The sequence below is a fragment of the Coregonus clupeaformis genome, chromosome 35, assembly GCF_020615455.1.
Source record: "Coregonus clupeaformis isolate EN_2021a chromosome 35, ASM2061545v1, whole genome shotgun sequence".
NCBI lineage: Eukaryota > Metazoa > Chordata > Actinopteri > Salmoniformes > Salmonidae > Coregonus > Coregonus clupeaformis.
In genome coordinates, this window is record NC_059226.1 from 6617322 (window position 1) to 6643733 (window position 26412).

The 26412-nt window shown below is 46.4% G+C and overlaps 1 protein-coding gene and 1 non-coding gene across 6 annotated transcripts in view; one reads left to right on the forward strand and one right to left on the reverse strand.

Moving 5' to 3' along the window:
* LOC121550502 (transcriptional regulator Erg) overlaps window positions 1–26412 on the forward strand; it is a 114407-nt gene that overhangs the window by 77964 nt on the left and 10031 nt on the right. For all 5 annotated transcript variants that reach the window (XM_041862779.1, XM_041862778.1, XM_041862781.1 and 2 more), the window contains 2 exons: window positions 11129–11346; window positions 19335–19489. In XM_041862779.1, the coding sequence (XP_041718713.1) occupies window positions 11129–11346; window positions 19335–19489 (373 nt within the window). The remainder of the gene's footprint in view (window positions 1–11128; window positions 11347–19334; window positions 19490–26412) is intronic.
* Window positions 16674–16728, reverse strand: LOC121552006. Its single transcript, XR_005997141.1, has one exon. It is a non-coding gene; the product is annotated as a U7 small nuclear RNA (small nuclear RNA).

The following is a 26412-nucleotide window of genomic DNA, read 5'->3' on the forward strand; positions in this document are numbered from 1 at the left end:
TGGTATAGGTGGGAGCGGGGATCCGGCGACGATTCGCCTGGAGCTGATACCGGTCCGAAACTCTAAGGAGTGCCTTTCTGGCCCGATGCCAGGTCCGGTGGCAACGACGAATATGGGCCTGAACAGAAGGCACTGAGAGCTCCTTCTCCTGAGAAGGAAACAGGGGAGGTTGGTAGCCATACAGGCACTGGAAGGGAGACATCCCAGTGGCAGATGTAGGAAGAGTATTGTGGGCATACTCAACCCAAGGCAACTGAGAGACCCAGGAGGTGGGGTTGGAAGAGACCAGACAGCGTAGCGTGGATTCCATCTTCTGGTTGGCTCTCTCCGCCTGACCATTGGATTGGGGGTGAAAACCAGATGTGAGACTGACTGTAGCTCCAATGGCCAAACAGAAGGACTTCCAGACAGCAGAGGTAAACTGAGGGCCACGGTCGGAAACGATATCACTGGGCAAACCGTGGACCCTGAAAACCTCCCTAACCAGGATCTCGGACGTCTCCGAGGCAGAGGGAAGCTTGGCAATAGGCACAAAGTGGGCGAACTTGCTGAATCTGTCCACGATCGTCAGAACGACCGTGTTCCCCTCAGAAGCGGGCAACCCAGTGACGAAGTCCAGGGCCAGATGCGACCATGGTCGCCGGGGAATAGGAAGGGGGTGAAGTAGTCCAGAGCTGGGCCGATTGGTACTCTTATTCTGCGCACACACTGGACAGGCAGCAACAAAACCCCGAGTATCCTCGGCCATGGCAGGCCACCAAAAACGCCTGCGAAGAAACGCCATTGTCCGAGCCACGCCAGGGTGACAAGCCATCTTGCTGGCGTGGGACCATTTGAGGACAGCAGGACGAACCGACTCAGGCACAAACAACCGACCGGGTGGACCGTTACCGGGACCGGGCTGAGTCCGAAGGGCCGCCAGCACCTCCTCCTCAATCTTCCACATAACTGCTCCCACGACGCAGTTCCGGGGAGGATTGTCTCGGTCTTGGACCCACTCTCCTCCGTCTTGGAGAACATCCGGGACAAGGCGTCCGCCTTGCCGTTCTTAGATCCAGGTCGGAACGTCAGGGCAAACTTGAATCGTCCGAAAAACAACGCCCACCTGGCCTGACGGGGAGTTGAGACGTTTAGCCGATTGCACGTAAGCAAGATTCTTGTGGTCAGTCCAGACAATAAACGGTTGCTCCGCCCCCTCCAACCAGTGGCGCCACTCCTCCAAGGCAAGTTTCACCGCGAGAAGCTCCCGGTTACCCACATCGTAATTCCTCTCCGCAGGCGAAAGGCGACGAGAGTAGTAGGCGCAGGGATGGAGTTTACTGTCCGTGGAGCATCGCTGCGACAGGATGGCGCCAACTCCCACATCAGACGCGTCCACTTCAACGACGAACTGACGGCCCGTGTCCGGTTGAGAGAGAATCGGTGCGTTGGTGAATCGCCTCTTCAAATCCAGAAACGCTCGATCCGCCTCCGGATTCCACTTGAAGGTCCTGATACTGGAAGTCAAGGCAGTTAACGGAGCGGCCACACGGCTGTAATCCCGGATGAATCTGCGGTAGAAATTCGCAAACCCCAAAAATCTCTGGAGCTGCAATCTCGTACCGGGCTGGGCCCATTCCAGAACCGCTCTAACCTTCTCCTGGTCCATCCTAATCTCTCCCCTGGAGATGATGTACCCGAGAAAGGATGTCGTGTGGGCGTGAAACTCGCACTTCTCGGCCTTCACGAACAGGCGATTCTCCAACAATCGCTGCAGAACCTGCCGGACATGCTGGACGTGGTCGGAAGGTTCCTTCGAGAAGATCAGAATGTCATCCAGGTAAACAAACACAAAGAGACCGATCATATCTCTCAGGACGTCGTTCACCATACTCTGGAATACCGCTGGAGCATTGGTCAGTCCAAACGGCATCACCTGATACTCGAGTGACCCATCGGTGTATTGAAACCCGTCAACCACTCGTCCCCCTCTCTGATCCGGACCAGGTGATACGCATTGCGTAGGTCTAGCTTGGTGAACACCGTAGCACCCTGTAAGGAGTCGAAGGCAGAACTCATCAAGGGCAGGGGATACTTGTTCTTGACCGTGATGTCATTCAACCCCCGATAATCAATACACGGTCGAAGAGAGCCATCCTTCTTACCCACAAAGAAGAATCCTGCCCCCAGGGGTGATGACGAGGGACGAACGAGACCAGCAGCTAGGGACTCCTTGATGTAGGTCTCCAACGCCTCACGTTCAGGTCGGGAGATACTGTATAACCTTCCCTTGGGGTAGACAGCTCCAGGGACCAGGTTGATGGCACAATCATATGGTCGGTGGGGAGGGAGTGACAGAGCCTTCTGCTTACTGAAAACTTCCCCCAAATCGTGATATGTCTCGGGAACCAGGGACAAATCTGGGGGTTTAGCCTCAATCACCTGACTGGGAACCGAATGGGGGCAGGCAGTCTTGAGACAGTTAGCATGACAATCAAGGCTCCAACTCGTTACCTTGCCTGTCACCCAATCGAACGTGGGATTGTGTTCCTTCAGCCAGGGGTATCCAAGGACCAGAGGAACATGGGAAGACGGCAGAATGAAGAATGAAATCATCTCAGAATGATTCCCCGACAACCGCATCTTAACCGGTTCAGTCCTCATCGTGATACGTGCCAGACTACTGCCGTTCAGAGTGGTCGCCTCAATGGCTTCCGGCAATTGCTCCTTGGAAAGCCCCAGCTGTTCCACCAACTCGGCATCAAGAAAGCTTCCATCGGCACCTGAATCGATAAAAGCGTTAAGCGCTAAGCTCTGATTCCTGTTCACAAGGGTAGCCGGGAAACGGGGTCTGACAGAGGTACTGAGAGGTTGAAACTGGCTCGCTAAAAGTCCTCCCAACTTTAGCGAGCCGGGCAGTTTGACGACCGCCGGGAACAGGTGGAGATGTAATGTCCCGAGCTACCACAGTAGAGGCAGCAGTTGGTCTGACGTCTATGTTGACGCTCCTCCTTGGTTAACCCGTGCCGCCCCACTTGCATGGGTTCAGAATCGGGAGAGAGGACCTCTCCACTAATCCATTGTGGTGGAGAATGATCGACGTGTTCTGGTCCACCACCCGACCCGACTGGGAACTGAGAAGCTGATCGATTGGACGGACCCCATTGCTTCTCCCTCCTTCGCTCTCGGACTCGATTATCCACCCGAATAGACAAGGCTACCAAGCTGTCCAGGTCACTAGGCTCCGGATAGGAGATCAACTCATCCTTGAGCTGCTCCGACAGACCCTGGTAAAAGGCCGCTTGCAGAGACTCCTCGTTCCACCCACTCTCCACAGCCAACGTCTTGAACTCGATCACGAAGTCGGCCACGCTGCGAGTTCCTTGGTGAAGCGAAAACAGGCGCCTAGCTGCGTCCCCTCCTCGGACGGAATGGTCGAAGAGCTTCCTCATCTCGGCCGTGAACCCCTGGTATGAAGCCATGCAGGGGTCTTGTCGTTCCCAAACGGCTGAAGCCCACTCCAGCGCTCGACCACGCAGCAACGCAATCACAAAGGCTATCCTAGCCTTGTCTGTGGCATAAGAGTAGGGCTGTAGATCGAACACTAATCCACACTGCATAAGGAAGGAACGGCATCTTCCCAGCTCCCCCTCATATCTATCCGGCGTCGGAACCTCGGGCTCACGGAAGGACACAGCTCCTGAAGCGGCAGGCGAGATGGGTGAAACCGGTAGTGGATCCTCCACCGGAAACTTGCGTTGGTTCTGGACCTCCGTCAGACCGGTAGAAAGGTTCCGAACTGACAACGCGATCTCCTGTAGTACCGTGCTATGATGGCCCAACATCTTCTCCTGATGGGTAATGGCATGGCGAACAGAGTCCAGGTCCGCTGGGTTCATTACTGGCCGGATCGTTCTGTCACGGTTTACTACGCCAGAACCCAGAAGCAGACCAGGACAAGGTACTTAGAGAAAAAGGTGAGTGTTTATTAATTGACTCCCGAGTGAGGCTGAATAATCCAGGGACAGAGCGGGTGGCGTGGATGGGTTGTTGAGGGTGCAGTGGTAGGTCCAGACATGGCTCGGCAGCCGCCGACCATCAGGCAGAGGTTGGGTGAAGGTTCCGGGTGAGAGACTGCAGACAGAACAAAACGGAGGTGAGTACACAGCAAATCAACAAGGTGCAAAACAACAAAAACTAACGCTAGAACTCAAGGCTGATACGCTGACAAACATACTGTTCATGGCTAACGATCCGGCAGGAACTGGATGTTCGGCCAGACCCTAAGAAGGGTGATGATCAGGACCAGGTGTGCAGATTGCTGATGGGATGCAGGTGCGGAAAACAAGAGCGCTCCCCGGAGCGTTCCCGAACCCTCGGGAAACTGGAGATTACGAACAGGAAAAACTAGTCACCAGACAGGACCCGACTCAGACAGCCGGGATCGTTACACATTCACAATTTGACAAGCACTTCATAATGCCTCGACTTTCCTGGTGGCATCCCCTTTGTGTGGCCGTAATGCACCCTGACAAAATCCATGCCTGTGGCCATTGTGACCTTGACCCAGAGTGCTGCGTTGTGCCCTTCTCCCTGAGTGCTGCCTGAGCCGAAGCACCTCTCACTCAAATGGCTTTCCATAACGTGATCGGGTCTTTCTTACAGGCTACAAGTGAAGACAGACACATCGGGGATGCAACTGTGCGCATCCTTATCCAATTCCGAGGTGCCAATTGAAGATATTTTAATCAGGCAACAAGATGAGTAGGCATAATGAACAGCAAAAGCACTAGCCTATGTCAATCTACTATCCCCCATAGTACAAAAGTTGATCTATTCTATCCTGTGCTAGAAATAAATATTCCAAACATAGTCTGGGACAGTTGTGGGATGCGATAGATCCCAAATTAATACAACCACTAGCATCAAAAAAACATGTTTTATGCAATGTGGCTTACGCAACAGATCAGAATGTTTAGCTTAAAATGTTGATAAACTATTAGGCTATTTCTTCACATTATAAGCACAGCAATGCACACACAGCAGTAGGCTATACGCGCAAATGTTCCATTAGCAGGAAAACACCATTATCAAAAGTGACCGCAAATGCGAAAATCCATGTAATGCTTTTATTATAAAGGTGCATTTTTATGGTGAAAATGATCTTCCCCAAACTTGAAACTCACGCGCTGCTTATGTATGCCAGTTAGGCTCTACCCCCTGTGTAAAGCGGATTAATGTGCTTAATTTTAAGATGTTATTTGACCACTTTAGTTTTGATACAAACCTTATCAAAAACATATAGGCCTATGGGCTAGGCTACATGAGGTGTGCGACTATGATTAGAAAAGGCATTGTTTCTTGCCTTACTCTGGGCATCATTCACAAGTGATAATATATCATTCACAAGTGATAGGCTAATATTGTCACCCATCAGACTATTCTTGATTTAATCTTGTCTTTACATATACTAAATAATATATGTGTGAAATTTGTTTTGATTTAGAATGAACCATTATCATGCACCTGTCTCGAAACAGGGGCAGGGGAAAAAATACATGTCATCTATGCACTTAAATAGCAAATGGAGGACGCTTTTCCCGTGGTTAAATTTCATGCCAGCCAGGTAGGCTATACTCCTGTTGTAAAGATAAGCCATGTGCTTAATATTAGGACAGTTGAGAAATAAAGCTGATGGGATCCTCCTCTTTTTAATAGAGGCCATCACTCTGTTTTCTCGCTCAATTGCATAGCCTATAGAAATGTTGCGCAACATGAGCTAATGGGCTCTCATGAAGTGTTTGATTAGATTTTCGATTACATTTGCATTGATGTCAGAGTGATTATAGCTACAATAGAGTGCTGAGTACCAGGCAGTTAGCAAGTTTGGTAGGCTACTAATGACCATTAGCAGCATCAGAGCTTGGAGAAGCCTAATTACCGTGACTAAATGGTCACGTGGAATTTGACTGCCTTCATGACTCATGACCGCGGCAATACAGTCACCACAACAGCCCTAGGTTAGGCCTATCATTAACATCGCTATATTTGTCCTGTTCCTTAATTGTTTGAAACCTGGAGGTTTTACTGCATATTATGAAGCATATCTTATCTTGCTTCAAAGTAGCCTATAGCCAAAATCCCACCATAGAAACGTGGAGGCAATTATTTTATAAATACTTCCTCATATGCGTTCTCCTGTTCTATTGGTTTTCTTTCAACTTTCTTTCATTATCTAGCAGCCAAAGACATTATCCTAGTCATATTAGCAACCCATGATTGTTCTTTAGATCTCCCCCCTTTCTAAATTTCTAACATATATTTCTATCTCTGTCCATGAAACTGCTCGCATGTGCGGTGCACATTTTAGAATGGTGTTTTCCCGCAAATTGCATTTTGGAACATTCGCGTGTAGGCCTACCGCCGGGTGCACATTGCTGCGCCTAAAATGTAAGGAAATAATAGTAAAAATGTTGAGCTAAATATTGTGATCTGTTCCATCAGCCTTATACTGCGTATACCTCCACTACACTATTTTGATACGCATCGTGGGGATTAAGAAGTGAGTATACGCAATGCCTACTGAAAAATAAGCGGGTATACAGCGGATACCTGCATATACCCTCCACTACACCACCGGTGCGCCCGATGGGAGGAGGGGGAAGTGCGAGGCCATAACCTGCACTACTGACGTTACGACAAGGTTAACTGCCCAATGTCCTGCTGTGTAAAAATGGTAGGAGGTACTCCCTCCCACTCCCTCTCTTTCTATCTCTATTTCTCCCTCTTCATCCGCCCATAAACTCCATAAGTGTTCCAAGTCTCTCTGCAACAATCAAAATGCCGATGGACGAGCACTTCCTCTTGTGCACTCCCCACCTCCTGCACTATCAGGAACTTTCAATGCAGGAAATGCTGGGAGAAGGGGAGCTTCCTGTGGGCAGCCACACCACACCATGTCTCATTGGGAAGGCTGCCTGGGACATTCTGAATGAATGAGTCCAATTGCCTCATTGAGAGGGATTACAGGACTAGAGGGACTAACACACTGTGGCTATGGCTCTGTATGTCCGAGAAGGATTCCTTTTCCTCCTAACTGATTTGAGGCCAGCCTCTTGACCTGTCACCAGATCAGGGCTGTTACTCCTTCCACAAGAGAGAGAGAGGAGGGCAGGTTGAGGAGGGCTAAGGAGCACAAAGGAAGGAAACAAGGGAACGGTTGGACTCTGGTATATGTAACCAAAATACAGTGTTTTAGCAAAAGGGACTTAAGAACAATACTGGGAAAATTAGAGACAGGTTGCCACGTCATGGCATTTGTGGGAAAAGGTGTGTGCTTGTGTTAGTCATAGGTGTTTAATGGACTTAGTAACTGTACGGTCCCGTTGATTTGTGATAGATGGGATGAGACAGGAAGGACTTTGAAATATAAACAGTAGACAAATCAACATTTAAGATTTTCAAATTAAGAGTCCCTTCTTTGAATGTGGAAAAAAATCGTAAAGCTTTACTGTGCACTATAAACATAAATTAGTTGTTATATTTTAGGCAGGCCTTTTCCAATGGTTTGTATTTTGGGCTGTATGTGATTCAATCTTTCTTGGAGCAAGATGCGTCCAAGTACACATGGGGATCTGAGTGAGGCCTTGACACCATTGTGATTTCAGGGAGGATACCCAGTGATGAGATAACCACATATTAGCAGGTCTGTGGTCTCCTAACATCACAACAAACTCCTGACATGCATTCACTGACTGAGCCTCTGTCAGTCTGTAAGAAAATGTAACGGTATACTGAAGCTCCTTTTGTTGTACCAGTCAAAGTGACTACAGGACTAGAGGGACTAATACACTGTGGCTATGGCTCTGTATGTTACTTAATATGGTCAGAATTACCCTGGAGACACTGGAGCTAAAGGGAAAAGTTTTTGGAAGAAACGTTTTAGGACAGAAAGGCCACCAAAAAGTACTGTAAACCAGCCCAGGCGAACATTATTTTGACTGTTATTAAATGTGATTTGCACAGCATTATATGAGGTCAAATTAACAGTGTACTATATCAATTTTCCACTTATAAAGCTAAATATTTATGGAGGGTAATTTACTATAAATGCCTCGGATGGGCTCAAGTTCTGATTTGAACCAGCTGCCCTCTGGTCACCAGTTCATTTCCCTACCCAGAAGGCCATGCTGCTGCCCATTTGAGTGTCAGCCCGTGGAACTCCACTACACGGTCCCATAGAGGACCTCCCTGAATGTGTATGTTATATGACTTATTCTCTGGTGGACTCGTGGTTCAGTAAGAACACTGGACTCAAAGCAGCCTCATTCTTCCCTGCCTAATTCTGTGTTCATTTTCTTTGGCCCAGGACACTAAGGTTGTGAAACAATCTCTCACTTTCCTCAGAAGAGGGATAATGGGCCATAGAGGAATGTACTGTACTGAGTTTGGGGCAAGACAGACTCATGTGCTGTTGTGCTCTCCGCTAGTTTAGTTTAAATTTAAAGGCGAATTATGTTTGCTTCATTTTGTCATAGTGTTTATGGAATATCCTCTACGATGTGATCGGCAAATCTAGTCTTTAGTGTCATGTTGTTTTCCCACATATTTCTGTTGGCTTCATGGCAGCCAAATATTTTTCAATAACGGCTTTCCAGTGTTTTCCATAAATTGTTTCCCAGACCCAATGTAAACAGACTGCATTAAAATGCCACTCAATGGTTTTAATCCACACGTTTATCAAAAATCCCAGCTGTGATTGATTACAGATCTCTCAGTTGGCCTGTCAGTTGGTTGCTTTTTAGTCGGTTTCTGGCTTTATAGTCTTTTACATAGGATAATGGCTGAACATAAGCTGTGAGTGGATGTGGTTCTGTTCTGTTTGTGTTGGACGAACAAAAGCTGTGCGTGTGTGTGTGCCCCTTGTTCATGCTGGCTGGGGTCAGCTCATGTATATCATGCTCTGCTGTCCTCTATCTCTAACCCCTGGACTCCCTTTCTCTCTTTTTCTTTCTCTCTTTCTATGTTCCTATCCCTTTCCATCTCTCTCTCTCTGCCCCCCTCTCTCCGTCCTCTCTCAGGTGAGGGTCAAGGTGCCCGGCCTGCTCTGCTCTGTAATGTGGTTTGCAGCTGACATATCAGGGACGACCAGTCCCCACTAGATTAACCTGCTTTCCGAGAAGGATTCCTTTTCCTCCTAACTGATTTGAGGCCAGCCTCTTGACCTGTCACCAGATCAGGGCTGTTACTCCTTCCACAAGAGAGAGAGAGGAGGGCAGGTTGAGGAGGGCTAAGGAGCACAAAGGAAGGAAACAAGGGAACGGTTGGACTCTGGTATATGTAACCAAAATACAGTGTTTTAGCAAAAGGGACTTAAGAACAATACTGGGAAAATTAGAGACAGGTTGCCACGTCATGGCATTTGTGGGAAAAGGTGTGTGCTTGTGTTAGTCATAGGTGTTTAATGGACTTAGTAACTGTACGGTCCCGTTGATTTGTGATAGATGGGATGAGACAGGAAGGACTTTGAAATATAAACAGTAGACAAATCAACATTTAAGATTTTCAAATTAAGAGTCCCTTCTTTGAATGTGGAAAAAAATCGTAAAGCTTTACTGTGCACTATAAACATAAATTAGTTGTTATATTTTAGGCAGGCCTTTTCCAATGGTTTGTATTTTGGGCTGTATGTGATTCAATCTTTCTTGGAGCAAGATGCGTCCAAGTACACATGGGGATCTGAGTGAGGCCTTGACACCATTGTGATTTCAGGGAGGATACCCAGTGATGAGATAACCACATATTAGCAGGTCTGTGGTCTCCTAACATCACAACAAACTCCTGACATGCATTCACTGACTGAGCCTCTGTCAGTCTGTAAGAAAATGTAACGGTATACTGAAGCTCCTTTTGTTGTACCAGTCAAAGTGTATGAGATTAATACAGAATATCCTCTCTATGTCCTGACCCAACCCAATAGCCTAAAGAATACCTGGGCACAAAACCTGATTCTCTCTCAATCTGTGTCAGTGCATTAATAATATAATAATAATATGCCATTTAGCAGACGCTTTTATCCAAAGCGACTTACAGTCATGTGTGCATACATTTTTACATATGGGTCGAACCCACTACCCTGGCGTTACAAGCGCCATGCTCTACCAGCTGAGCTACAGAGGACCACATTACAACACCATCCTGCTTTGCCTTGAGTTCTTTTTACAGCTAAATCAGGGGAGAGTCTTTGGAGATTCTGGACATTTATGAAAGCCTAAAAAGTTTAATTCAATTTATATTGAATTTAATGCCATTGGCGCAGACTACTTAATGTGAAGTAAGAAGTGTAAACCCCCTAAAGCAGTCATTGGGCGACAGACTGACAGTGGCCAGCAGGGGAACCTCCAAAGAAAGAACAGGAAGTTACCTTGGAAGAAGCCAGACTCTTAAGGAGGTCTATCCACATCTGGTTGGCTCTGGGTGAATGGTCTGTGATGCCAGGATGTAGCTATTGTCCTGTGAGGAAGATGAAAGGTTGGACATAATGCCTCTGAAATGTTAGTGGTTACTAGGGTTAGCATGTGGTGGCTAAGGTAAGAGGGTCAAGTTTGTTAATATTGGTGCTCTTTGCCCATGTTCTTGATCATATGTGGATATTATTAATGTATAATGAGAACTTTATGTATTATAAGGACTGGTAGACACCCTGCTGGTTTAATCATAATGTATACTTCTGTGCTGCGCTCTAATTCAACCGAGGTAGATGTGAGTGAAACTAGAGCACTTACTGGCCACGGTAATCCCTCTATAATTAGGGGGCTTGGTTTTCAGGTGCACTTTCCAGGGGTCATTCTGTCTGCCATTTTCCAACAAAACAATGAGCACACAAGGAGGTATTCATCAGACTGCAATCTACTATTATATCCACCACATAATGTGTGTAAAGCTTAGGGTTTAAATCACAGACTGGTCACACGTTACCTGTAATTTTTGCAGAGCCCCTAGGATCACAAATCAATCAATTGTACTCGGTTCATGCCAAAATCCACACTTAATGAATCTGAACCAGTTGATTGTAAACCAAGTTAATGAAGCTTTGATTGTAATGGAGATCTAAGAGGGATGTGTCTTTGTTTTTTCTTTCTGTGTACAGGAAGCGTTGTCAGTTGTGAGTGAGGACCAGTCGCTGTTCGAGTGTGCCTACGGAACTCCCCACCACGCCAAGGCGGAGATGACGGCAGCGTCAGCCAGCGAGTACGGCCAGACGGCCAAGATGAGCCCCAGGGTGCACCAGCAGGACTGGCTGTCCCAGCCAGCCACCCGCGTCACCATCAAGATGGAGTGCAACAGTGGACAGGCCAACGGCAAAAGGTAAAGCAGTCCACCATTAGCTTTACTTCTACATTGACTTTCATACTGGTTGAATGCGAAACAAATAGTTTCTTTGCATAGATATTTCAAATGTTATTAAAATAACATTTGTTTGAAACCTAACCACTTACTTATGAGTCTGTTTGGTCAAGTAATTGAAGAAAGTGTATTTTCAGTAAAATATCAGGAGTGCTGAGCAACTGCAGAAATATCTGCTCAGTGAGCCAATACAAAATGAACTTCTTTACATGACAGATCCATTAGCCGTTACTGTTTTGGCGTATCACAGAGAATTTTCGACCAGCCTTAACTTGGCGATACTGTCTTCGTTCTCGATTCAGCCAAACAAAATGTCTGTGTCCAGTTGCAGGTGGTTCGTTTGAATTGAGAAAATGCTCTGATATTAAAATAAATCAACATTTTTCTCCATGAAGTAATCCAACAATGGGTACGCTGCCATCTTGTCTATTTCAAATCTTCTCTCATTGATTGAGACAGGTGGGTCCAACCCAAAGTCATGTCATGATGACACTCACCTGTCTCGATCAATGAGAGATTTTAAATAGACAAGATGGCCTCCCGAGTGGCGCAGCGGTCTAAGGCACTGCATTGCAGTGCTTGAGGCATCACTACAGACACGGGTTCGACCTTCGCCTCTCCCAAGCGCGTTGGGAAGTTGCAGCGATGAGACAAGATCGCAATTGGATATCACAAAAAGGGGGTAAAAAAACTAAGAAAACAAACAAAAAAACTATTTAAATAGAAAAAATGGCGGTATACACATTGTTGGATTACTTCATAGAGCAAGAAATGTATTCATTCCATGAATGGAGCTGTACAAAAGGCCGGCCCTCTCCCTGCAGCACTGTCAATCACCCTTCACACCTCTGTTCATCCAACCAATCAGGGCGCTTGGATGCACTCCAGGGCTCCGCCCCGCACACCTCAAGTTAGAGTCAGCCTCAGTCAGCAAACAGTCAGCTCCCCCAGTGCTACACACCAAACCTCCTGCCCTAGTTCTAGGTCCTGGGTCTTCCGTCTCGCTAGGCTCAGAGTTATCTGCTTCTCTAGGTGTGCAGTCCCTGCCCCTAGCCAGTTCCCAACCCCAGTCTCAGCCGGCACCCAGTCGCCTATACTAGCTCTAGGCTAGAAGTTCCCTGCTCAGCTAGGTTCGCAGCCTCCTGACTTGCTGTCCTCAAGTCCCCGGCACTATCAGGCCCTGAGTTTCCTGCCCTGCTAGGCCCTCAGCCCCCTGACCTGGGGGACCCACCATTCCCTGACCCGGGGGGCCTGCTGTCTCCAGTTCCTGGGGGCCGCCCGCCTCCTGCACTGGAAGACCCTCCGGCCCTCGCACCTAGGGAACCGCCTGGCCTTGTCTCTGGGGCCCAGCCGGGCCCTGCCTTAGGATCCCTGATGGGCCTCGCCCCACCTGCTTCACCATGGGAGCCTTCGCCATCAGCAGCCAGCGAGCTGCTAACGACAGCTGTGGCAAGCCTGCCACATTCCTTCGTTGCAGTAGGCGAGCCACCGCCTCCAGCCGTGGCCAGCCTCCGGCATTGTACTCAACGGATGGGCCCCAGCGGCCCTGCACCAGCTGAGTTAGAGGGTCTTTCGCCACACCTGTGGCATTCCAAGTGGCAGCCCAGAACTGTTTCTGCGCCTCTGTGCACCTCCCACGCGGGGTGGCCCCTAAGCCCCTTACGTGCAGCTTTTCCGGCACCCCCCTGGCCCCCATGGTCCTCTAAAGTGACAGTATCAATCAGCTGCCCTTTTAATTCGGCCAGATGCTCACTAGGACTGGACCCACCTTGTCTGTTCCCATCACTGCTCTGCCTCTCTGCCTGCCTGTCCTTCAGGATAGGACTACGCCCTTTCAGGACTAAGCCCCCCACTGAGGTCTGCTAAATGGCATATTATATTATTATTATTATTATTTTAAGTTTCTTTGGAAATCCAATGGCGGCTGTACAAAAGGCTGGCCCTCTCAATCTGATTGGCCTGCAGCCCTGTCAATCACCCTTCACACCTCTGTTCATCCAACCAATCAGAGTGCTTGGACGCACTCCAGGGCTTCACCCGCACACCTCAAGTTAGAGTATGTTCACCTGCCTTCTCGAGAAGAAGCAAGTATTGTGTAATAACGGACTCCAACATGCTGTTTTCCTATCTTGAAGTGTTGTGCATCCAATCGAACATCTAAGTGTTGTGAAATATGTATAGGTGTGTGCAATGTCTGACCCTTGCAGGACTAGGCCTATTTGCTAGGTTTTGGGTGTTTGAGAGTAAAGTTTGTTATGGTTATCTTGTAGCTAATGCTAGTGCTATTGTTATTCATTAATGTCTTTGCATTGCCATATTATCAGTAGCCTATTGCATTTCTACCTATTGAGTGTTGCTAATGAACTTTATATTAGAAGTGTTTATCACATGCTACTGCAGGGATTTATATAGCATTATATGCTACTGTTATTATCAGGAACTTTCCAGCCTGCTCTCGTGCGCTAGCACATGCGCAGTAACTAATTGCCTTACATAAGATCTGTAGCCAGGCCATAGAGCGAGCCATGCCTTAATGGCCTTAGGTCTTCCATTTCTCTCTTTCTGTCACATGGTTATTTTTTATGATGTGTAAATATCCCTGGGTTGCAAGCTATATTACAGCAGTCATTTGTAGGTATAATATCATGCATTATGTTTGTACATCTCCTTGACTTGCATGTAGACTTTGTATATTATTACAATGGCGTAGGCCTATATTTTTGTGTATTGCTCTGCATGGATCCTAATGATTGTTTACTCTGCCTTTTGTAGAACCACATCAAAAAAAAAAACTTCAATGGAAGCAGCTGTGTCCGCATGTGTGTGTGTGTGTGTGTGGTGGTGACAATTAAGACAGTAATGGGCCTCAACATTGTGTTCTAACTGGACAACACTGTAGTGAGCAGAACCTAAGCAATCAGCGTAAATTAATAGCGGGCCAACCGCTCAGACGAGCTCCAGCTAGACGTTTTTTCATGGTCCTAGGTCTCGCAGGATTTAGTGACCAACAGTTATTTTCAGGAGCATTTTCTCAATTCAAACGAACCACCTGCAACTGGACATGGACATTTTAGAAGACACATGTTTGGCCGAATCAAGAACGAAGATAGTATCCAAGTTAAGGTTCGTCGAAAATTGTCTGTGCTACGCCAAACAGTATCTATCCTGTAACTGCTAATGGAGCATCACATTAGCCTGTTACAATCTGCTAGCTAAGATACGTGCAAATTCTATATCATTTAGTTTGAAGGATGGCCTGCCTAAGGTTCTACCCTAACATATACCTATCTGTCTGGACAGTGTAATCCAACTAAGCTACATGATACCGTATGATATGTCTGGCCCATATCCTGTGTGCTCTGGAGAGTGCTAGCATTAGAAGGGGTGTAGTGACATAGAACCACCTCGTCCTAAGGGTCACAGTGCTACACCCTGAGGTACACTGTGCACTGTGCTGCAGCCGGGCTACCTGTGGCCCTGATTTCCTGTCTATTGTCTACATTTCTATGAATGTACTTTAAACAGGCGGGTCGCTGCGGCCTGAAATCGAAACTCGCAGTGTAAATATTTTGAATTACGGAGGCAGAAAATTTAAAGCGGTGGTATAGAGTCAGTTAAAGGGACGTCTGTTGTTTACACCCCTAAGCCACCCATCAATAGTAAAGAGTCTTGCCTGGCCTACACAGTGACAGCCAACAGCCAAACTACTTGCCAAACAGACAAGGAACTTGAATGATGTTTTCAGAGGAGAGAAGGAAGCAGAGGGAAAAAAACAACAGGCAAAGCTGCCTGAGTCCCAGTCCAAGACAGAGTTGCTGCTGTTTGAATCCCAAACTCAAAACAGCTGTACCCCAAAAAAAGGGACGGCAGTAATATTTATAACAGGTTTCACACGCGCAAGAACCCCAACCTCCATCCATCCAGCCCCCCATCCCCACACAGCTATCCCCATCTTTGGAGCGGGCATCTCCACAGACACCCCGGCAGAGGGCCTTATTTATCTGGCGGTGAGACACAGGAAAGATTGTTCCAATTAGTGATGAGTCAGGGAGCAGAGGAAGATTTACAGTGGAGATCAACACTTAGACAGCACTGCTGCTCCCGCACACACCACCATCCTCCCCTCTATTCACTAGGCCAAATAAAGATACAGTATGTGTGTGTTTGGAGGGGGGAAGACTGCAGGTGTTTGTACGCCGGGAGCTGTGTGTGTGTGTGTGCTCACACGCGTGCGTGGTGCATGTGTGTGCACACTCGTATGTCTGTGTGTAGGCGTGCATGTGTATGTGTGCATCTAGGGACCCAAAGCTCAACCCGGAGTGTTCCAAAGCATCCCAGGAGTTTGGTCCAGTTTCCAGAGTGGATAATTTTCAAGATCCCGTTACATGCCATGGCAATGGGGTTCTTCAGCCTGAGTTATGGCTTATAAATGGGAGGTGTAAGGGTACAGCTGGGTGACAGATAGCCTCAGCGATGGGAATTATTGCAGGGAATGTTGACGTGGGGGCTAGCGGGGGTCCTGAGGCTACCCTCATTATCTGGATTTAATGGGTGTGTGGACCACCCCTCCAATGCCCCCCTCCATTGCTCCCCCACTCCAGTACCCTCAGTGAGCAGCAGCAGGGTTTATGGGAAGTGAAGTGGGCCCGGGAGCCCAACCTCTTGGTAGATGAATTAGCCGACCCAAACCTGGAGAAGAATTAACAATGTTAGATTCAAGCCAGGGCCGATGGGACGCCTCTCGCTCTCTCTCACACACTCTATCTAGCTCACCCTCTTTCTCTCTCCCTCTCATTCTTATATATCTGTCTCTCTCTCTCTCTCTACAGTGATAGAGAGGGTTGAATGTGTTTTAGCATGTGTCTGGGCCCAGTGGACAGTAGTTTACAGTCGCTTTGCCGCCGTAAGCCTCTGATGGTGACTCATACTGAGTGGGAGGCAATAGAGAAAGTGCACTGCCTACGTGAAAAAATTACTATAGTATACTATGGTAAAAATAGTATAGTATTTACTGTAGTGTTTTGCGGACTTTACTGTAATATTCACAGTAGTGTTTCTGCGGACTAAAATCTGAAAAACACTACAGTGAATACTGTAGTATTTACTGTAGTATACTGTAGTCTTTACTGTTAACTATAGTATAAATACTGTAGTAAAATAAAATGGTAGTATATACTATAGTAATTAATGTAGTGTTTTTGCAGATTGTATTATATTGTAGTGTTTTTGAGGACATTACTGTAGTATTTACTATAGTATTTTTGTTTTATTATATTTTACATAGAATTGAAGGCTTTCTCCTTGAGGAAACCTACTGGAGAAATATTAAAAGAGCATATTTTCCATAACCTGTAGGTTATCAAGGGAGGCCAAATACTTGCTGGCATCAATAATAAAATGCTACGGGAGTCATACTCTTTACATGGGCTACACATACTGAGACAGAGGGGTGCTGTTTCCCTTGCTTGGATGATTTGCAAATTGACGGAAAATTATGAAAACACAGACGAAATAGATTGTTTTATAAAAAATAAATAAATATTGGTCAGATATTTGGGGAAGCCTGGCATCCCATGGCATCCATGAATACATGCCACTGTAGATAGGTCTACTTTCACAATTAATTAGTGGAAGGCTGCAGCAGTATTGTCTTCTCCCCAAACTGTTAAACTCAATCAAGCGTAATTTGATCACAGAAAGACAATTTGCTTGTCTCCCTCTCCAGTTGGATTTTTTTTCTTTTTTTTTTCCTTAAACTGGGCCCATAAGAAAAAAACATAAATTATGAATTGGCAAAGATGAATGCTAATTCTCTCTCTCTCTTCTGCATTGACTGATATGATTAGAAATGATTAGAAATGTTGAAGTATGGGCTATGTGCATTACATTTAGGGAATGCATGTGAAGTATGATTTGTCTGCAAATGTTCTATAAAACTAATTGTTTTAGGCTTGTTTGGCCATCTGAATTCCCCCCAACATCCTTTTCATATTGGAAGTTTTATTTTGGCCTAGTTTAATATCAGGCAATATTTTGCAACAGCTTGAAACTTTACTCCTAATACTGCCCAATATGATATTATCGCATTTTTTAGTCAAACTCAAACTGGCAGAATGTTTTTCAATCAGGCGAATTTCTAGGGACTTTTTAGTCCCAAGTCACACCTTGGACATCTCTCACCTCTTGTTCAACTCGTAGATCCAGATATCATATCCTTATGGCTTAATGATGGATTCCCTAATGATGAGAGTTCCATCTTCTGGGAAGGCAATCACTCAGGTTGTGCTATTTGGCTGAAAGCAGCCATTTTCTTCCACCTGAAATATTCGTAGTGAAGCTTTCACCTGATTTTTTTATATGTTGACCCTCTTAACCCCATTGACTGGGGTCTCTAGTGTCTGCAGCCCAGTTGCTAACATTTATAGACACATGTAAGAGAGACCCCCTTTGGGAGGCCCCATTTCTGCCAAGTGAAAAACACAAGGTATTTAAGGTGGTCCATGTTGCAGCAGCAATGTGGTAATTTCAGTTGAAAGTCTCACGTTAACATTCCAATCTGGAAACTGGATCATTCCAGTTATAAGAATAATCCTGTAGGAAAAAGAAATGGACACCAACATGTTGTCAATGGACAGTCTTTGGGACTACCAGCATTACAGGCAGTTAATCCTGAGAATAAGTATAAAACCTCTCTCGATTAAAGTGCCGTAGAATAGTTACTGTAATCTAACATTAATCATTAGTGTTCGCACTATTGAAATACGACTGGATAAAAAAATCCCTCCAACACCAGATCTGACAATAAATCACTTTTGTGTTTTTTACTTTGAAACAGTTCTTCCCAAATCACATGCATCTGGCCTGTACCCGTGGCAGGACAGCCTCTCCATCAAGGCTGGGTCGGGAGAGGCCAACAGTTGGTTGACACATGACTTTGATTCCAATAAATGGTCCCAAAATGGTTAATATCTTGGCCACAGGAGGTTGATATGAATTTATGCGACATTCCATGGGTAATCCATCCCATCTGTTGACCACGCCCCGGGGGAATCAGCAGCTATAATAAGGGGAGAAGAGTCATTTGGAATGGGGTCATTTATGGGGTCCAGGGCCTCTGGCACTACTCCCTCCCCTCCACTTTATTTTAGTGGAGATCCCTCTCTTTTTATGTGGCTTCAGGAGAGCTGCGGGGCATAGGTTGCAGCCATAGTTGGTAGAGATGAAAAATGAGACTACTTTGTTTCGCAGTTTGTGGTGGGAGGAGAGTTGAAATCAAAATTACACGTCTCCTCTGTTTGGGCATTGAGGCACACGCTAGCATTGTTATGGGGAGATTTTTGGGTCAACATGAATGTATGGGATAAATACATGAACAACAGATAGATAATCATCAACAAACAGTTTACTAATGGTTAACAAACAGTTGATAAACAGATGTTCCAATGTAGTGTTACCAGTTAGGGCATAGGTCTCAGAGAATGCTGCCGTGAGCGTGATGAACTATCAATGCGGACGGCTAGTCTGATCATTTGAGACTGCTACAATATCAGCAATTAAAACTCTTTGGTTTTGGTAGCCTGAAATCGATAACCAACGGAAGTCCTGGCTATTACACATGAATGTTCACAATATTGTATTGTACTGTCCTAGATGTTTGTTATTTGTGTAACTTTGTCCTCAGGCTAGAATGTCTGGTGAGACTATGATTTGTGCATAGTGGGTCTACTGCGTAGCCTGCTATGTCTATGTTTTGTGTTGTAACCTTAGTCTTTTTGAACCACTCCAAACAAGAAGTTCCTTCACTGGAAAAATAAAGTTATTCTAATTGTAATTCTTGATGAGCATTGCAGGTGTGGTTGACTTCACCCCTCTGGGATTGACTCCGCCCATATATGGATGACTCTGCCTCTTTGTGACTGACCCCATCACTCTGTGTTCTGTCCTAACAGGAACTCTCCTGACGACTGCAGCATGGGGAAGAACAGGAAATTGTCCAGCGGAGGTGAGGGCACTGCCCCCGTCACATACAGCAGCTACCTGGAGGACAAGCTCATCGCTCCCCCCAACATGACCACCAACGAGCGCCGCGTCATCGTTCCCGCAGGTAACAGAACAGCTCAACACCACAAATTACACCACAGTGATCTGAACACCAGAACACTTTTCTATAGACAGCTGAAGCTCTTAGTTAGATCTGCTCAATTACATTGGGTCGACTCACCTGTCTTCAATTGAGATGATAATCAATGTGCACATGTAAACATAGCTAAAGAGGACCCGCTTTGTAATGAGAAGCAGGATGTTTCCCTCTCTGGTTAAAGGAGCCTTCAATACCAGTCCCAGTCAGTCAGGCCCAGTATGTGGGTCACTCACTGCCTTCGATAAGGGGACCTCATGTCTCTCACATACAATGCATTCATTTGCCACAAGGAGAGACTTCCTGTGATCTGCAGCACAGAAGCCCCAGCGTTTTGTTGCCGAGTGTGCTGCTCATTGTCCTAGACCGTTTCCTATGGTCCCGGTCCAAAGGGGTGGAGTAAGGATGAGGGTGAAGGAGGGGGCTGTGAGTCCCTGCCAAACTGGAGAAAGGTATTATTATCAGTTCCCCATTCACACACCTAGAATACAAGAACTGAATCCTGACTGGAACACACATAAGGCTGTGCTGTGTCTGTGTGGAAAAAATATGCTGTAGTGTAGCCAAAATAAAGCACCTTTTTAACTTTTTTAGAGTAATTTTTCCACAGACAGATCTGTCCATTGAGGGCACGCAGCACTGTATTCTCTATCTGGGGGTTGTGCATCACAGTTTTTCTGGCATAACGCAACTTCCTCTTCAACTGCAGCTGACAAGGACAATGACGCGGCATGTTAAGAACATCCTGTTTTTGCTGTTTAGTTAGAGGAGGACAATAGGCACACACTGCTTCATGGAATGTAATGGGAGGTCATCATTCAACTGTGTGTGGGGGGGGGGTGTTGTGAGAAGGTCACACTGGTGACTTTTTATAAGGACATTATACTCCAAAATGAGTTAAAACTAAATTATGTTGACACCATCTGAAATTTAATTTTGCCTTTTAAAGCATTATAACCTTTAGCCCAACTGATGCTTGCCTGGTTACGCACACTCCTTGTTCCAGCCAAACGCTGTGCCACGCCCACGTACGTTTGTTTCTTCTCCACAATGAGTCTGGATCTGAGTACCTCCCAGACAATTTCTAAAACGGAAACACATTCTAACCATTCTGATTGGTCCCAGAAACTGATGTGTTGTGCCAGAGTCAGAACACACGTGGGTAAAGCGCCTATTTGAAAGTTCGTCATTGGCTTTGATACTCTGATTGGTTAGAGATGATCCGCTGATGACACCCCTCTTTTTGCTTTATTTTTTAGAACACCTACTCATTCAAGGGTTTTTCTTAATTTTTTTTACTATTTTCTACATTGTAGAATAATAGTGAAGACATCAAAACTATGAAATAACACATATGGAATAATGTAGTAACCAAAAAAGTGTTAAACATTTTATATTTGAGATTCTTCAAATAGCCACCCCTTGCCTTGATGACAGTTTTGCACACTCTTGGCATTCTCTCAACCAGCTTCACCTGGAATGATTTTCCAACAGTCTTGAAGGAGTTCCCATATATGCTAAGCACTTGTTGGCTGCTTTTCCTTCACTCTGCGGTCCGACTCACCCCCAAACCATCTCAATTTGTTGAGGTTGGGGGATTGTGGAGGCCAGGTCATCTGATGCAGCACTCCATCACTCTCCTTCTTGGTCAAATAGCCCTTACACAGCCTGGAGGTGTGTTGGGTCATTGTCCTGTTGAAAAACAAGTGATAGTCCCACTAAGCCCAAACCAGATGGGATGGCATATCGCTGCAGAATGCTGTGGTAGCCATGCTGGTTAAGTGTGCCTTGAATTCTAAATAAATCACAGACAGTGTCACCTGCAAAGCACCCCCACACCATAACACCTCCTCCTCCATGCTTTACGGTGGGAAATACACATGCAGTGTATCCCCCCTACCTTGTCACAACACAACTGATCGGCTCAAACGCATTAAGAAGGAAATAAATTCCACAAATTAATTTTTAAGAAGGCACACCTGTTAATTGAAATGCATTCCAGGTGACTACCTCATGAAGCTGGTTGAGAGAATGCCAAGAGTGTGCAAAGCTGTCATCAAGGCAAAGGGTGGCTATTTGAAGAATCTCAAATATAAAATATATTTTGTTTAACACTTATTTGGTTACTACATGATTCCATATGTGTTATTTCATAGTTTTGATGTCTTCACTATTATTCTACAATGTTGAATTAGTAGGTGTTCCAATTTTGTGATATCCACTTGTTAGTTACTGTCACGCCCTGGCCTTGAGAGCCCTGTTTTCTTTGGTTGGTTTGGTCAGGGTGTGAATTTCTATGTGTACATTCTATGTTATTGTAGATCTATGTTGGCCGGGTGTGGTTCCCAATCAGAGGCAGCTGTCGATCGTTGTCTCTGATTGGGGATCATACTTAGGTAGCCATTTTCCCTACCTATGTTGTGGGATCTTGACTCTTGTTTGGCTTGTTTGTGTGTAGCCATTGTGAGCTTCACGTTACGTTGCTTTTGTTGTTTTGTCGTGTGTTTTCTTAGTTAATAAACATGTATGCATTCCACGCTGCACCTTGGTCCAATCCTGTACTCAACGAACATAAGAGAAGATCTCACCACCAACGGACCAAGCAGCGTGCCCAGGAGGAGCAAACACCCTGGACACAGCGGGAGGCAACATTGGTGGATGTCCTCCTCGGTTGGGGGAAAATTACAGAGGAGGAAGCCGTCCGTTACGGTAAGGTAATGGAGGAGGGCTGGAGTCCGGATCAACGGCGACGCCAACGGTGCCGACGACGAATGAAGCCCGAGAGACAGCCCCAATAACATTTTGGGGGGGGGGCTGTTAGAGAAGAGGGAGCAGGAGCTCTCACTTCAGAAGAAGGCGCTGCAGGAGGCCCAAAGGGAGAAGGGATTAGTGGATGCAAGGAGAGAGGAGCTGGCCAGGCAACAGGAGGAGCTGAGAGAGGAGTTAACCCTCCAGCAGCAGAGAGCTCGGGCTTTAGAGCAGAGGCTGGCGGAGCCAGGTTTATCAGAGCCAACTCCCCGTACTCGCCGTAAGGAGCGTGTGTTCATTGAGGAACCAAGTTATGCGGAGATACGCACTGTGTCGCCAGTGCGCCTTCACAGCCCAGTGCGTCCTGTGCTGGCGCCCCGCACGTGCCGTGCGAAAGTGGGCATCCAGCCAGGACGGGTTGTGCCAGCTTTACACTCCAGACCTCCAGTGCGCCTCCACGGTCCAGTATATCCTGCTCCGGTTCTACGCACTGGGTTACCAGTGCGCCTCCCCAGACCGGTACGCCCCGTACCTACTCCCCGCACCAAACCAGTGGTGCGTGTCGCCAGCTCGGTACGCCCCGTACCTGCTCCCCGCACCAAACCAGTGGTGCGTGTATCCAGTCCGGTACGGCCCGTACCTGCTCCCCGCACCAAACCAGTGGTGCGTGTATCCAGCCCGGTACACCCCGTACCTGCTCCCCGCACCAAACTAGTGGTGCGTGTATCCAGTCCGGTACGGCCCGTACCTGTTCCTCGCACCAAACCAGTGGTGCATGTCGCTAGCTCAGTACGCCCCGTACCTGCTCCTCGCACCAAACCAGTGGTGCGTGTCGCCAGCCCGGTACGCCCCGTGCCTGCTCCTCGCACCAAACCAGTAGTGCGTATCTCCAGTCCGGTACACCCCGTGCCTGCTCCTCGCACCAGATCAGTGATGCGTGTACCCAGCCCGGTACGGCTGGTGCCAGAGCAGTCCGCTCCACCAGTGTCCAGTCCAGCTCCGGTCAGCTGCTCCACTCCAGTGCCATAGCAGTCCATTCCACCGGTGCCTAGTCCAGCTCCGGTCAGCTGCTCCACTCCAGTGCCAGAGCAGTCTGCTCCACCGGTGCCTAGTCCAGCTCCAGTCAGCTGCTCCACTCCAGTGCCAGAGCAGTCCGCTCTACCGGTGCCTAGTCCAGCTCCGGTCAGCTGCTCCACTCCAGTGCCAGAGCAGTCCGCTCCACCGGTGCCCAGTCCAGCTCTGGTCAGCTGCTCCAGTCCAGAGCCAGAGCAGTCCGCTTGGCCAATTGTGCGCCTCCTCATGGGTCTCCCGGTCGCGGCCGCCTGCGACACATCCCGGGATCGAACCCGGGTCTGTGGTGACACCTCAAGTACTGCGATGCAGTGACTTAGACCGACAACTTCAACAATTCAGTTTGAGTTGTCAGGCAAAACTGATGCAACATAGCGACTTTAAATAATAGGCTAAAGCATGGGGTTGCCCATCTGCATTTACCTAATTGAAAACCCCAAAAGACTCAATGCATCAAATGCTACAAATCAGTGGCGGTCATTGCCGTTTAAGATCAGGAAGGACAAAACATTTTTATTCTCATGAGCATGGCCTTATTTCTATTACAGCATATTGGATGACTGTCATTCATATTCCATTCACCCAGTTCAATTTAACATCGATAGGTTTAGGCTACTACATGATACTCAAATTTTCCCTATACCCCATCATGAGGTTGCTACAAAACTAGCCTATGAATGTACAGGTCGAGAGAAAAATTTGAGGTGACAGACAGTGACACATGGACAGACAGTGACACATTCAATACCGCCTTGCACACTCTTGCCTGCATCTAGGTGATCTAGGGTGTAACCATTAGTCCAACAGTTGCAAACAAGAGTTTCTATTGGACAAATCCAGGTTTGTTTATCCCCGTTTCGTGCCGTTTTCTACTGTTTAAGAAAAGTTTTACAACAGAATCGGCGGAATGAATACGCGCATGATGTATTGTTGTCTTTTTTTTTTTGTTGTCTCTACCTTGCCTTTGTGCTGTTGTCTGTGCCCAATAATGTTTGTACCATGTTTTGTGCTGCTAACATGTTGTGCTGCTGCCATGTTGCGTTGCTACCATGTTGTTGTCATGTGGTGTTGCTACCATGCTGTGTTGTCATGTGTTGCTGCCATGCTATGTTGTTGTCTTAGGTCTCTCTTTATATAGTGTTGTGGTGTCTCTCGTCGTGATGTGTGTTTTGTCCACATTTTACATTTTTAATCCCATCCACCGTCCTTGCAGGAGGCCTTTTGCCTTTTGGTAGGCCGTCATTGTAAATAAGAATTTGTTCTTAACTGACTTGCCTAGTTAAATACAAATAAAATAAAAAATACACCTCTGATCAGACGTAAACACAGTTCACTTTCATAGCAGCCAAGTTGTATTCCTTCTCGCATGTATGCCCTCTCCTCCTCTCACCTTTTCCCTTCGCATATGGACTTCAATTAAGCAATAAGGCCCAAGGGGGTGTGGTATATGGCCAATATACCACGGTTAAGGACTGTTCTTATGCAGGACGCAACGTGGAGTGCTAGGACACAGCCCTTAGCCGTGGTATATTGGCCATATATCACAAACCCCAGAGGTGCCTTATTGCTATTATAAACTGGTTACCAACATAATTAGAGCAGTAAAAATACATGTTTTGTCATACCCATGGTATACGGTATGATATACCACGGCTTTCAGCCAATCAGCATTCAGGGCTCGAACCACCAAGTTTATAATGCACAACACATCAGCTGTATGTGACCAGGCGAAAAAAAAAATTCCAAGCCAAACCATATCATAACCGCTACACACAGCCTACATCCTTGTCACCATATTAGCTAAAGAATGTCATAGTCAACATAGCTAATAGAACTAACACGTTAGTAAACCTGCTACAATCATGCAGTAACGTTACAGTGTACAGTCAGTAAGCAGTTACACCGGCGGGCTCCGGTGGCAATAAATTAGTAAAACCAAAAGCTTACCTTGACTTGGAAGAGTTCCAGTGTTGTGTTGGATAGTCATAGCTAACATAGCATCCGTCTGTTTGAGCCGGGTGTTTGAGTAGGCTAAACTAGCTAGCTAGCTGCATTTACTAGCTAAGTAGCTAACTGAAAGTGAAAGTTTAAAAAAAAAACTAAATATAGCTATCGCTTTCTCTCTCTCTCTTGGTTCTCCTTCGTTTTTCAAGAAATGTATTTGTTCAAAACTGTTTAACTATTGTCTTTCTCTCTCTTTGAGTGAACTACTCACCACATTTTATGCACTGCAGCGCTAGCTAGCTGTAGCTTATGCTTTCAGTACTAGATTCCTTCTGTAATCCTTTGATTGGATTGACAACATGTGAGTTCATGCTGCAAGAGCTCTGATAGGTTGGAGGATGTCCTCCGGAAGTTGTCATAATAACTGTGTAAGTCTATGGAAGGGGTTGAAAACCATGCGCCTCCTAGGTTTTGTATTGAAGTCAATGTACCCAGAGGAGGACGGAAGCTAGCTGTCCTCGGCTACACCATGGTGCTACCCTACAGAGTGCTGTTGAGGCGACTGTAGATCTTCATTGCAAAACAGTGTGTTTTAATCAATTATTTGGTGACGTAAATATATTTTGTATAGTTTTATCTAAAAAGGATAACGTTTTAAATGTGTTCCTATTTTAATTTTTATTAAACTAAGTGAGGAGGATGGTCCTCCCCTTCCTCCTCTGAGGGGCCTCCACTGCTACAAATATACGTTGGAACTTGACACACCAGGGTTTTTTTCTTGAACAAAATGGGGCTTAGGTGGTGGGCGTGGGGGGGCGTGGTAATGGACGTGGCCAATGGCGTGGTCTCCAATCAAACATTTTAGAGGCCCTCCTCTTGGCTGCAGAGACAACATTTAGCTTTTAAAAAGTTAATTTCCTGCAATTCTACCATATTTTGTCATTGGGCTGAGAGAAAAATGGCCATTTTATAGCAAATGTTCTACAATTCTACACATTTTGCAATGGCTTATGCTGTGTTCTTATGCTAGCTGAGTGACTCAAACATTATAACAAAATCAATGGGGGCCCCATGCCATGACATTTTTTAAATTTTAGATAATCTCCGACTGTCTAGTTACTATTTTT